The 14,560-nt window shown below is 35.7% G+C and overlaps 1 protein-coding gene and 1 long non-coding RNA gene across 3 annotated transcripts; both read left to right on the forward strand.

Moving 5' to 3' along the window:
• Nucleotides 1-3,241: 3,241 nt before the first annotated feature.
• LOC148879655 (uncharacterized) lies at nt 3,242-5,741 on the forward strand. The gene is made up of 2 exons (XR_016105721.1): nt 3,242-3,409; nt 5,284-5,741. It is a non-coding gene; the product is annotated as an uncharacterized LOC148879655 (long non-coding RNA).
• Nucleotides 5,742-9,498: 3,757 nt separating this feature from the next.
• LOC148879656 (subtilisin-like protease SBT2.5) lies at nt 9,499-11,254 on the forward strand. 2 transcript variants are annotated; one of them, XM_088961258.1, is made up of 4 exons: nt 9,501-9,802; nt 9,920-10,067; nt 10,258-10,337; nt 10,990-11,254. In XM_088961258.1, exons 1-3 carry the CDS (start codon nt 9,726-9,728, stop codon nt 10,318-10,320), a joined length of 288 nt encoding a protein of 95 aa, XP_088817384.1. In that variant the 5' UTR covers nt 9,501-9,725; the 3' UTR covers nt 10,321-10,337; nt 10,990-11,254. The 2 variants fall into 2 exon arrangements, with proteins under 2 accessions (XP_088817383.1, XP_088817384.1); XM_088961257.1 differs by lacking the exon at nt 10,990-11,254 and having other exon boundaries at nt 9,499-9,802; nt 10,258-10,455.
• The last annotated feature ends 3,306 nt before the right edge of the window (nt 11,255-14,560 follow it).

A 14,560-nucleotide genomic window follows, 5' to 3' on the forward strand; every position in this document is an offset into this window, starting at 1 on the left:
CAATACAGACCCATACCAAACAACATTTTAGCCCTTCTTTGAAACCATAAAAATGATGGTTTTATAACAAAATAAAGTTTGTAGTGCAAATATTATAGGAATTTTGAACGTGATACTACATTTCCAAATGGAAAATAGTGTACTTTAAACCAGGAATTCAAGAACAGCTTTTTGTTTCATTGGGAATTTTTTTTAGAAAAGTATATTTTGAAAAACCAAATTGTTTTCACACCGAATGGTTTTAATTTGTTTTTGAAACAAACAAATAATAATAATAATAATAATAATAATAATAATAATTGGCATTGAAGAAACCCCCTTAGTTGAGGGTCCGTTTGGCATGTCTTTCTGTGCAGTCTTTCGGTTGTTTACAAGTCAGAAAGACCGAAAATTGGTCTATTTCTGTTTGGCACGTGGGATATCTAGCCGCCAAAAGATGGGATGCCGAAAAGACGCATGAAGCCCATTTTGGGCTGATTTCGAGAAGCTCCAAATGAAGCTTCCCGCGTCTTTCGAGTTTTAATCTCGTGCGAGAAGACCCGAAATGATGCATGGAAAGATGCACATCTGCCAAATGGTCTTCGGGCTGCCCAAATCTTATGTCAAAAGCTCAATGCGTCTTTTGACTGTTAGAGCTATAAGAAGATCTTCTCAAAAAGACTTGCCAAACGGGCCCTGAATTTGAATATAAAAGGCTTTATCCAGGATTAATAAGAGAGAAGCTAAAACAGGTTTGAAGTGGATTGGATGATAAACTCACAAGTTTATGGGTTCTCCTTAATTTGTCGATCAGAATTTTATAAATTGAGGGATTTAAAATCTTCATTCCATAATGTTGAGTCGTTGACTCGATGAATTTCCAAATTCTAATGTTTGGAATGTGGACATTTATTGAGTAAATGCTTTATATTTGATTTGTTTAGAAAATCAAGAAAAACAATTATGAACCTATTTATTGACGCTTGGGCGCCATTAGGCATCAAATCAGCAAAACTGTGAATAAAACACCTACCCGTTGGGGGAAGCATTAAAATGAAGCTTCCCCCAACTGTAGGCGTGTACATAAACTGAAGTCTACTTTTGTAAGTCCCTATGTGTACGGATTCACATAATGGGGGAAATGCTGAAGTGACACTTATGTGATAGCGTTTATTTAATAAATGCCCATGGTTCCAAATACCCTCATGGAGTGTGCACATGTTTAATTAGCTTAAATGTTGAATGTGTCCATACTCATATTTCAAAATTAAGACCTCATAGCCTCTCTTTCTCTAGGATGATTAGGGCCTCGTTTGGATCACAAGAATAGGGGTTCGGAATTGAAATCGGAATGGGCTATTCTAATTCCAACTCTTTGGTTGGGTGGAATTGGAATCCTATTCCCATTCATGTTGGAATGACATTCCCCCATGTGAGGGAATGAAATCCCATTCCCATTCCTATCTGAACCAAATAGATTGTGGGAATATACCATTCCAATTTTGATTCCAAAAGATTTTGATTTCGATTTTGATTCTGACTACGAACCAAATAGAAACTAAATGTTTTTGTTTGGTCAAAAGGTAGAAAATGCCTAGTCTTGTTTGGCGCATATTTTTGTGTGGTTTGTCGGTTATTTACAAGCTTGACAGGCCGTGATTCAGTTTTTTCCATTTGGTTTGTGACAGATCTAGTTGTCAAAAGCTGATACGTTGAAAAGACATGAGAATCCCAAATTGGGCGATTTTCAGGAAGCTCCAAATGGAGCTTTTGTAATTTTTTTATTCACCTTCGCGTGGAAAGACGCACAAAAAGATATACATTAACCAAACGGGGTTCAAGCTGCTCAGATCTTAATGCAAAAGCTCAATACGTCTTTTGATTGTTAGAGCTACCAAAAGGTCTTTCGAAAAAAACTTTCCAAATGACATCCTAGTTACTAATATAAAGTGTCCAAAACTGAAATTAGTTCTGCTAATTCAGGTGGTGTTTTACAAGTCTTTACATGTATTTTTCTTTTGGGTTTTTCAAAATTTAGAAGATAACATTTTGATCTTTTTCCGTTTGACAATGAAATTGAAAAGATACATACCCAAAAAAGCTTCTAAAAGCCCAAAATGGCATAAAATCTTTTGTTTAATTAACAGCCCATCACATTAGACTATTGGATACATACTAAACAGTTTTGATCTTTAAATATAAGACCCTAAGTTCAATGTATCTTTTTGGCCATCTAAACTGTTACAAATTTCACAAATTTAGAGACCATTACCTCGTTAATTAAAAATTGCATGACTAAAATTAATGACTTAAATTTTCAATGTTCATACATTCAACAAAGAGGTGCGTATTAAATCGGACTTCCATTTTGAAACATGGATCGAAGCGCCTGAATGTGTCGAAATACCTTGCACCACCGCAACAAATGGATGATTGTTTAATTGAGTTTTTATTTTTTAATGGGCAAAATTCAAATACATGCATTTTTTTTGAAAGAGAACATAAGCAATAGTTTTATTCTGACTCAAAGGGTCGATTTGATTGTAAAAGTGAACATAGATCGCTACTGTCTCTGAATTAACAGCAGCCAGCAGGGCTGATCAAGTAGCCATGGGACCAATATCAGCCCATTGTATGGCATTAACCATCATAGGATTCCAGATATTCAAGTACAATGTTTCATGAATCGACTAAGAGGGTTTATACTTCATACATAATACAACCAAAAATCTACAGTGTTGGGGTGGATGAAACAAGTAAAAATTTAAATTTTACGATAGGTTCAAAATTACCTGTTGGATTTTCTTTTGATATTTGGTGCTATACATCATTAATAATCCTCTTTTCCTCAAGTCGGTAGTTGATAGAGGTGTAAATCGGGTTGGCCATGTCAGGCTCTGTACATAGGTCCGTGTTGTACTGGGTCAGTACGGCACAGCATGACAGTACATGTCGTATTGCCCGTGGTTCATATGCCGGCACGGCTTAGCCTGCAGCACAGCATGAAGCATGGCCTGTAACGGGCCGTGCTTGGGAATATAGCCGTTGGGCCCCCTCCCAAAGGGGCCCAACGACTAGTTTCAGCTTTTGTTTTGGGGGGAGGGGGGTAGTTTAGGGGGCATTTTGGGTAAAGTTATAAGTAACTTTACAATGACCAAAATACCCCTCCCAACAACTAAATAACAGATAGTTTTTTGGATATTTTGGGCAAGTGAATTATGTTCAATTCCTATAAATAGCCCTATCCTTCACCATTCTCATCACACCAATTCAACAATTCTCTTAATTCTCTCTCTTTCTCATATTCATACATTCTCAATTATCTACAATCTGAGAAATTCTGATTAGCTGAATGTCTAATTCGGGAGGCTTGGACGTTGAAAGGCTTCAACCGTTGAAATTAAGTTGGGATTTTGAACCGACAATCTGAGTAAGTCGAATTAGATTAATTTTTATCTTTTTAGAATTAAAAAAATAGTCGACCCATCTCAAAACCGATTCCCCAACATGTTCACTATAGATGACATTCAATCGCATCATGATAGTATTAGTGTTAGCATTGATGCGTTTGATGTCGATAGAAGTGGAGCTCTCACCCCCGGTAGTAGTAGTACTATGTGAAAAAGGAGGGCTTCTAAGTTGAGTAGACCGGTTTGGAAAATTTTCAAAGTAGAGGATATTGAGGGGAAGTAGAAAAAGGGTCGTTTGCCAAAAATGTAGGAAAGACTTTAATTATTGTAGCAAGGGTGGTACGGGTCATTTGAGTAGACATCTGCCCACACATGAGTGAGAGGAAGATGGAGGGAGAGAAATAACCCAAACACAGATTGGGAGGGGGACTAGTTTTGGTACTTTTAGATATTTACAAGAAAAAATGAGACAAGAACTTGCTAAGTATATTGTACATGCAGAACAACCATTTATGTTAGCTGAAGATCCAAAGTTAGAAAAATGGTTGCGTAGTTCTGTAAACCCACGATATAAAAAATTTCTAGGAATACTAGAAGAACTAATGCTTTAAAAATTGTTTATTCATATAAACAAAATGTAATTTCTATGTTAGCAAATCTTAATTCTAAAGTTGCAATTACTTCGGATGCTTGAACATCCAAATTTAATATTAGTTGTATTTGTGTTACCAACCGTTTCATTAATGAAAATTGGCTTTTGAATAAAATAATTTTAAGTTTTACTAGGCTTGAATGGCAACATAGTGGCCCAGCTATTGCTGCAAGTATTTTAAATACTTTGCATGCTTATGGAATTTTCTATTAGTTTTGATAATGCTAGCAATAATGATTTTGTAATAAATATTTTAAAATCTCATTAAAACCATGCTTAAATGGTAAATTATTTCATATTAGATGTGCATGTCACATCTTAAATTTATGTATTCAAGATGCCTTGAATATTATTTCAAAAATTAGAAATTGAATTATATATATAAAAAGTTAAGGGGCAAGAAAACAAGAATTTAAATATTTATGCCAAAATTATGGTTTAAAATATAAACATTTTATATTAGATGTAAAGCATAGGTGGAATTCTACCTATGCTATGTTAGAATGTTGTATATCTCATAAACAAATTCTTTCTGATTTTTATAATTTAAAAATGCCTAATGATATGATATTTGAGGAAGACTAGGAAATGACAATCTGCATAAGAGATTTTTTAAAACATTTTTATGATACGATAAATGAATTATTTGGAATTTATTATCCAATTAGTTGTAATTTACCGTATCAATTAATGGTAATTAGTGATTACTTTGCCAAATATATAAATAATCCACAATTTTAATATATTGTTGAAATTATGGAAAATAAATTTAAAAAATATTGGGAGAACATTTCTCCCCTTTATTGTTTAGCAACAATATTAGACCCCATGATTAGTAAAGATGGTTTAGATAATTTACTTGAAACATATTATGAAAATATGAATATTGATATAGGAAATAAAAAAGAAGAAATTAATAATTTATTATTTGAAATGTACAGTTTGTATGAATCTGAAGTTGTAGGTACAACTTGTTCATCATCTTCTTCTTCTTCTCCTTTTTACTTTGAGCATATTAGTAGAAGAGAAATTTTTTTTATTTAATAAATAGAATGCATAAATCTGCTAGTTCTACAACAAGTTCATTTACTGAACTTAATTTTTATATGCAAGCAATTTTTTCTAATTTAGGTGAAGTATCAAATAATTTTGATATTTTAGCCTGGTAGAGTGAACACTCGAAAAACTATATGATTTTTGCCTCCATGGCACGTGATTTACTAACCCCTCTGGTGTCTATAGTTCCATCGGAGTCTTGCTTTAGTGCAAGTACTAGGGTGCTGGATGACAAAAGAAATTGCATGAACGATGAGAGCATAGAGATGTGCATCTGCTTCAAGGATTGGTTAGATGCAGAAGATATATTACAAGATAAGGGAGGGCATGATACAACACCAGACATTTCACCTGAAGTAGATGATGAAAGTCACGAATGATGATTCATGAATTTGATTACTTGTAGAATCTTTCATTTTTTCAAATTATTGTAAAATTTTTAAATTTTATTTAATTTATTTGATATCTTTTATTAATTTTTAAACAATGTAACTTTGCATTTTCAATTTGTAACCATATTGTATTTTTGTATTTTATTAATTTGTTCCATTTTTATATTTCATTCATCCAAGTATGCCAATCATTGTATTTGTAATTCACTAATTTGTACCATTCAAATTTAAATGAAATAAAATTCCTATTTTTCTTCCAATTTGTTATTCCACCATTCTTATTTCAATTTGGTTAAGTATTTTTTTTTTCATTTATGTATTAAATAACTTAGATTTCTCATTTCTTAATTTTCTAAATAGTTCATAATTCCTAAAGTTCATTGGAAAGTTAAATATTTCAGTTTTACAATTTTACTTAGAAAAGAAATCAAAGTTTTTAAAAAAAGTAAAAAACAGTGCAATCCGATTCAGCCTAGGCCTAAGGGCCGCCTTGTGGCCCAGCTCGGCATGACCTGCAGCTTGGCTTGGCCCAGGTCCACGTGGCCGACCCCCAAAATTTCCCCCAGGGAGAACGACACAGCTCGTGGCGGACCGCGGGCCATGCCATGCCGTCCCGGCTTGGCCCACTTTACACCTCTAGTGGTTGAGGAATTTGATTCTACATTAATAGGCCTATAAATGGTATTTGAAAATCTGAATTCGAATCCGAGATTCAGCATAATCGAATTGAATTTGGATAATTCGAATCGGATATTCGATCGAATTCGAATATTAATTTTTTACCAATTAAATTATTGGATCAAATTCAGATATGCATTGATTCGATCCAATAAATATCCGAACTGGTAATATATATATATATATATATATATATATATTTGTACATTAATGTAGTAAATAAAATATGTTAGGGGTAAATGAGGAAATTTGTTTCTCAAACCCCCAGTCAGTCGGCCCTAAACCCTAAATCATTCAATATTTTCTTCTCAACCCAGCTTTTCTTCTCTCTTCCATCTCCTTGCAAACCCTAACCTTAATCCTCCCTTCATTGCCGCTGCTGCCGCCATCGTCGCCTGAGCAACCACACCGACCACACTAGCAACTCGACGTTGCTCGGGCAACCACTATCACCGACAGGCAAGAGGCAACAACAACGTCAGTGACAACAGTCGAGTGATAGTAGTCTCGATGGCAACCACCATCACTGACGACAACCATTATCTTCTCTATCTCTCCCTCGCCACATTGCCATCGTCAGTGATAGTAGTCTCGACGGCAACCCCCATCATCGACAACAACCATAATCTTCTCTATCTCTCATTCTCCGTTGTCGCACTGCCATTACCTCTCACTGGCCACCATGAATATCAATTTGATAATCAAAATCAAATTCGAACTCAAAGATTTAATATTCGTTGGATATCAAATCAAATTCAAATATTAATATTCATAATCATTTTCAAATTCGAATCTAGCCTGATTCCATTCGGATTCGATATATTTACAGGCCTATACATTAATGTTGGAGCAGCTAACAGACCAAGAAACCACTCCTCATTTGATTTATCGGTTGGATGTTTAGGGCTTATCATCTCACCCCTGCTTATCATCTCACCCCTGGATTGCTTGAATGAGCCAAATTGATTAAAGTCAAGCCGAGGATTGATAATTTGACATTCTTAGGGCCCAAGCCCAACCATCTCGGTAAAGATTAAGGGTGAACACACATTCTATTGAAGGAAGGATCAAAGATATCGTAACCTATATCTACCCCAGATGCCAATATGCATGTTTCATTTGTGACAACAAGGTATTTTATACTTTTTTATAAATCAATATTCAAGTCCAAGTCTATTAATTAACATTATAGTAATAGATAAATTTACTAAAATACCCATTCATGATTTGAATAGATAAGAGAATAAAATTGCAATATAATAGAAACCGGTATAATTTATGCACAAATCATTGTGTTGCTTACAATACCCCATTCATTTAACTCTAAAAAAGACAATAGGAAAAAAAGGTTAAGAACTAGGATTTTGAGAAGACTCAGTAAAGGAGAGAGGGCAAAACGGTCTGTAAAGGGGCAGTTTTGAAAATATCAATTCGATATGCATATAACATCACGTGCTCCAATTATAACTGAGGGTAACTGAAAAAAGTAAGAATTCTTGGTTGTCCCAAGCAAGAATTGAGGCACTTAAATCACTTCCCCTTTGGGAGCCCAAACGTCTCATCCGTTTCAGTGTTCTTGGGTTCCCAAAGAAGCCTTTGGGAGCCAAAACATCTCAGCCCAACCTAACCGAACTCTTCTTCCTCTCAAAACAGTAAATAAACTGAGGGATTTTGCTTCTGAACTGAACTCTTTTTCCTCTCAAACCCAGAAAGTTGCAGGTTTTGCTAAGTTTAATAGGTTTGCTTGCATTTTTGCTTACAGGTTTGCAGACATTTTAGCAGTTTCAAAGTCTCAACGTTGAAAAGTTGCAAGGTTGTTGCAGACATTTCAGTTTCAGCAGTTTCAAAGTTTCAATGCTGCTAACTCTTCCCGAGATCAATTTTCACTTTGTAATTCTTACAAATGCATAGGTTTTGTACCGAAAGAAAAAAAAAAAAAGCAAAAATCATTAAAAAAAGTGAATAAATTGATTCGGGTCGTTGCGATACCCATTTCAACGTCCGGGTGAAGAAGGTGGATGAAACGGGTCATTAAGATTCGCTTACGTCAAACCCGTTTCCCATAAACGGGTATACAGCGACCCGTTTTTTAAAAAATTGAGTCAATTAAGGCCCGTAATGATAATAATTCTTGATTGTTTTATTGTTAATTAACAAAACCCGTACATCGCACGGGTCTCCACTCGTTTTCCCCAAAATGAAATGGGCTTTCAGTACTTGGCGTTACAGCTTGCACTCACGTTGGGACCGTGAATCTTCAACGAACCCTCCTCTACTTCATCAGCTGCGGGGACGAGGGACCCACTGCAAGCTCCGGCCATTAGTCGTAGTCGTCTCTATCCAGCTCATGGTCCCCGCCCGAATCATAGCCACCCCTCGACTTGATTCATGTGATTTGTGAAGGTAAAAATCCGCATGTCCGGCTTGGAAATCTGTGCTGATCAAACACCCTGTACCCCTTCTCCCCACCTCCCCATCTCCCCTTCCCCCCTTCCCACTCGCCACGCTCTCCGCTCCGCTTACCTAAATAAACAATTAATCAGTCTTCTCCAATATCAACATTTTGATTAATTAACTAATCAACTATTCCTTATTACTTAAGCTTACTCTTCCTACGTACCTATACGTCCATCACTTTGAAGATATATTTATATATGTTTGAGATTAGGTACCCCAGACTACCTATAGTCCACGCGCAGAAACTAACACAAACTTTAATTAAACCAACAGAGGCTCAGTTTCTTTATCTAATTTTCAGCTTGAAAAAAAAAATTCTCACCTATTTTATCCTGAAACAAACGGAGTCTTAATTTATTTGATCATGGATTATTAATTTGGTTTTCCAAGGTTAAAGGGTGGTGCCGGGTACCCATGTGGTGGTGGATTAGAAATTTGGGGTTTGACTATGATTAAATAGTTTTTGTATATATGGAATCATGTACTGCAACTTTGACCCGCTTGATTAGATTCTCATCGGGGTTAGAACATTGATTAAGAAAATGGATTAATTATGGTTTATTTGGGGCGTTTACTGGTATTTGATATAGTTGGTGCCATATGGTTAGTGAGAAGTATACTTTGAGTAAATATATTATTTGTATATTTCACTGTTTTAGCATAGGCGTGAAGTCATGCATTTAAGAGATGAATTAACTCTGCTAATTTGACAATAAAAGAATTGTTTAGGAGACAAAACTCCCAAAGAAAATTGAGAATGGTGGTCCTATTTTTTTGTTTCAAAAAACAGCAAAGGAAGGGTAAATTATGCAAATTTTATAAATTTATGGGCAATTTGGGATAATATATGATATAGCAATGCTGCTTGTTTTGTCTCAGAATTAGAAATATCAATGGGTTCTTAATTGCAGAGTTCAGTCATCAGTGGATGTCGACATCTGTATAAATAGCACCAATGGGTTGAGATACCAGAAACCATATTCGTATCTAGTGTTGTTGTTTATGCTTGGTATATATATAGTTTATTACTAGCTATTATTAGTATTATTATACTACACAAACCCAACGAAGAAGAAGGCGGAGGAGTGGAAGAAACCGGTGATGGGAAGTAGAGCAAGCGAGCTGTACTTTGTGTTCATGAACTTTGATCCGGAATACGAGCGTCTTCGAGCTGATCGGTGTGTTTCTGTTGTGTTTGCTCTTCTGTTTTTCTATCTTCTTTTTGTTCTTCTCCCAATACTAAGGTCTAGCTAATACACTAATACTCTCTCTCTCTCTCTGGTTTCTGTACACAGAACAAAACAAGGGGCTTACGAGCTTGATTTGTATCTAAGTAACAAGCACGATCAGTTGTTAGCTTCCACGCTGGAACCGGGGACATATAACAAGAGATTCTCGTTGGTTATTGTTGATGGGTTTGCCGTAGAAATTACTGATGATCAGGTAATGTTTTTAGTACTGATGTGCTGTTTGATTTATAATATATATATATATATATATATATATATATATATATATATATAAACTCCTCCTCGTGTTTGAATGTATCATTGTTACCAGTCTTGACAAAACTAATGATTTATTTTTCTTCTTGTCCTTGATTTCTTTCTCTTTGTTTTCTTTTATAAACCAGGCCAACATGCTTAGATCTGCCAAGGGAGTGAGGGTTGTAGAGAAGAACCAAGAGCTTGCTTAGTGTATGTAAGAAGAGAGGTAAATCTGCTACACATACTCCTCGTGACGGGGAGGTGGTATGTGTTGGCATGATGATTTGTAACTATATATGTTGTTTAATTTATATAAAGAGCACTTGCGTCTTGAGTTTGTTAAAGCTTCTTCCAGCCTACAAGTCCGCAGCCTGCAGGTAGTAAATGTTGGTGAAAAACTGGGATGGTGGTTGGTTTTGGGGATCTGTTCCATACCATCATTTTCAAACCATATATCTAGTTTTTGAAGCTTGGATGTGCACACAGAAGCCTTGCGTCTAATCAGGTCCAATGGGTCTTTCAGACCCAGTTATAGCCTTCTCTACTAACTTCTGTTGCAGAGCTAATATAAGACTATTAGGCATCATATTTTACTCTACTAATTAATATCTCTTGGGCCTCAATAAATTTGGGTTTGAATCGAATGGGTTGATACTTGATGTATATATCAGTGTCAATCACATCAGTTCCTTTACAAAGACAGGCATAACAAGGTGAATTCCAAGTAAACTGTTTGAAGCATTCCATTATAGAAGGCAGATTCTCTTTTTTCCTTCTTGTGTGAATGATATATATATATATATATATATATTTGTGATAGATATGTGTAGAATCATCTCTGTTTTTCGACAAAGTTTGATAAAAAGGCTGACATGTAGGTCATAGTATGATGCTGTCATCACATGCAACTTGTTCATGACCATCTCCCCTTGTCCATGATGGGGAACCTTAACCTCCGGTTCAATAATTTCGGCTGTCAAGTCTGTACAGGGATCGGATCTCCTCGACTCAAGTTCAGATGTCTAAGTGTACACACATACATAATATATATATGGTGCAGTGGTGGGAGTAAAAAACCAGCAAGCATCAGCATTATTGATTCTAAATTCAACCAACGAAGAGCTTTGATTTATTAATCCTGCACAATTGTCGCTTTTTAACATTGTATTTTGTGTTTTCTTGATAGCCACAGCTAACCATGTTTTCCTTGTGATACTGATCTAATGGTTAAAATGCTAACAATCTCATATAGGTGACCTTGTAGAATCACCTAGCTCATGGGATTGACCCGACCGGTGCCCCTATCAGATCATCGCCTTCAGATTCAAGTTTTTATATGTTTTCTGAATGTTGTGTATACGAAACCCTAACCTAGAGGCTAGAATCCTAAAGTAGGGTTTTAATTAATTTGCAGCGAAATGTTAGATTTTATATGGGAGGCTGAGAAGTGAGAAGAGTCTTAGCCAGACTATAGTGACGCAGAAACATCAACTAGTCAACCAGTCGCTGTTACGCGAGGAATCACGGATTAGATCAACTTGATAGCTGCGTTTTGGGCTGTTTAACCAATATTAACGTCACACGTCAGCCATGCATGTGAATAGGGAAGCTGAGTGGTTATGGGGCATATGCAATTTATGGCTGATTTGGGGTGTTATTATTGCTTAAACCGTCAAAAATACAGCTCAAGTTTAGCTAATTCAGAGTTCCGGACTCAATTTACAGCTGCTCACGGTGCAGGGGTGTCAATTGGAGTGGATTTGGTCCAATTCGATCCAGTCCAATGTGAGTCCATTATAAATAAACCAGGTCTAATTCAATTCAATGAATATTTTGGATCAATTTGGATTTGTCCAATTTAATGTTTAGACTGTCCAATCTGCTCAAATTCATTTTGATTTAGATTGGTTTCAACTCAAATCTGCTCAAATTCATTTTGATTTAGATAGGTTTTTCTGCTAAACCTATGCACTTGGGCATTACACTCTGCCTACGTGAAATAGATTCCCGATTGACGGCCTTTGAGCACAATGTAATATTTTGCCATATGAGTACCTATACAGATGTAAATCTATATCTCATCAAACATGCAAATATATCATCAATAAAATTGCAAGATGTTTGGTTTCACCAAACACTTGCTAATTAACCTGTGACCCATATCATACATTTACAACCAAGCACCACCATATAAAGAGAAAAATCACAGTCACAAATTGCATTGGATTAAATCCAATGCATTTAAACTTGTAACTAAACATGTAATTATATCATCCATTAATCAATCAAGTTGCAAGATGTTTGGTTTCACCAAACACTTGCTAGTTAACCTGTGACCCATATCATACATTCACAACCTATGAATAATAAGTCGCAATAAAAAGTTTATATAGCATCTCAATTATTTTGTATATGTTCATTCAGTATCTCAAAAATAATATCCAATGCACCCCAATAAAAGTCAATAACAAAATGATGCAATGGATATCTAATTAGTTCAAGTGTCTATCAATGTCTAAAGAGAAGACAACATCCAATGTAGTATTCAAATGCAAGTTTCATATTCAGTCATGCTTTCCTCAATTGAGGCCTAAGGGCATAAAATACTATTGCATTATTCTCTAACTAAGATAAGAAGTCTATCACCTTAATGAGGAATTCCGGGTTGTCACCCCCAAGGTTATATACATCCTCAAAAATTGGGTCATTCTTTAAGAGAGATGTACTCTTCTCAACTACATTTGCTAGCGACGAAATGCTATGGGCAATTGTTTTCACTTCATCAGAAACAATGCTAGCATATGTCTTTCTTGTCCCCAACGAGCTTCTCCCTTCCCTTCACTAGATCTACCCTCTTCTGGTGGCCTAGCCTATAGGTTAGAGTCACTGGCATTGTCCCCCTCATCTAACTCCTCATACACTGGTTCCTACATTGTTTGCATGTTATTTGGAGTCATTGAGGTTGTCTCCCATCTAAGTGCCTCCCTAGCAGTATAGCTCCAGTCCTAGTTACTTGATCATTACCACAGGCTATTGCAAGTTGATCGTAGTTATGGATTGCCTTCCTTCTAAACAGTTTTGCCTTAGGGTGCGCCTGGCCATTTGTTATGACTAATTATATCATCATCACATTACAATAAAAAATTGCCAAGATTTATACACTAAACAATACTAAATCAATCTTACCAGGATGTATTTAGCCCATACTTTAGGTTCTGCCTCTATTGTCTTCGTAAAGTTATTCTATGAGAAACCACTTGAGTTTAGGATGTTTGATATAGTAGTGAAGTTTTGCTTTATTGTTTTTAAGCGGTTTTGAATGTTGTTATAGGTATAGTCCACCCCAAATGTCAAGCTTATAGCTCTAGCAGCAACATTATATGCTAGAGCCTTAAAACTTTTGTTAACCTTGTTTCCAAGGTCCACTTGCTCGATGAGGATCTCTATTAATAGGTTGTCCATGACATGTTAGGTTTGACCAACCTAATGTCATCTTGAGAAGGTGCAGAGTCCATTGCCAGTTCAAATAAAAAAATCATAGAGCAATTAATCATTTCATACATGTAATACAACATGACACGCTTTCACACAATTACATGCATGGTACCAAATACAATACACATAACAAATTCAATAACATAAGCTACTAAATCCACCAATACATATGATGAATATTAAAATGTTTAAAATCAATACAAGAGTAGAGTACACTTAAAAATACAAGTTCAGAGCAAGATCCCATATAATAAAAAACAAACAACTAAAACTAATTTCGGTACCTAGACCGAGATACTTTGTAGTTTGCCCACATTTGGTTAGCTATCTCCTCCCCGAGTCGGTTCCCTTCTCTAGATTGCTCATTTCTACTGATGTGTTGGGAAGGTTGAGATGTTTGTGTTTGGGTATCCATCCCATCATCTGACTCATCTCCATCATGTTCATCCAAGTCTGCATCTCCTCCATCCTGGTCATCTTTAGACATGATCGGATCATATAAATTCACTCCCATGACATGGTTATGTAATATGCAACAAGAAGATACTATCCTCACTTGAGTTTTAAATAGGTAATGTTGTTCAGAAACCAAAATCGGGAAACGTATCTTAAGGACACTAAAGATTCGTTCAACTGCATTCCTAAGTGATGCATGACGGAGGTTGAACAATTCTTTTGGATTCTCATGTTGATGTGTTCCCCATTCCTTCAGATGGCATCTTGTGCTACGATACGATGTTAAAAATCCAGTCTTTAAAGAAAACCAGCATACACAAGATAATATTTACCTAATTAAATATATAAAGAACAAGATTAGAAACAAACCCCCACATCTACTTGTGCAACATCTATATGGCCTACACTAATTTGTATTAATACTTGCAGGAACATATAGTTTATGTTCTCTCACTAGTGCATTAGTTAACATGCGGGAATCTGATGCAACACCTTCCC

Source organism: Nelumbo lutea, chromosome 1, assembly GCF_056320005.1.
Source record: "Nelumbo lutea isolate HS-2025 chromosome 1, American lotus-T2T, whole genome shotgun sequence".
NCBI lineage: Eukaryota > Viridiplantae > Streptophyta > Magnoliopsida > Proteales > Nelumbonaceae > Nelumbo > Nelumbo lutea.

Excerpts from the sequence above, each read along its gene's own strand:
- LOC148879656 (XM_088961257.1), top strand. The coding sequence starts at position 9,726 with ATGGGAAGTAGAGCAAGCGAGCTGTACTTTGTGTTCATGAACTTTGAT. Across the intron at positions 9,803-9,919 it reads GAGCGTCTTCGAGCTGATCG|AACAAAACAAGGGGCTTACG; the intron begins GTGTGTTTCTGT and ends TTCTGTACACAG. Across the intron at positions 10,068-10,257 it reads TAGAAATTACTGATGATCAG|GCCAACATGCTTAGATCTGC; the intron begins GTAATGTTTTTA and ends TTTATAAACCAG.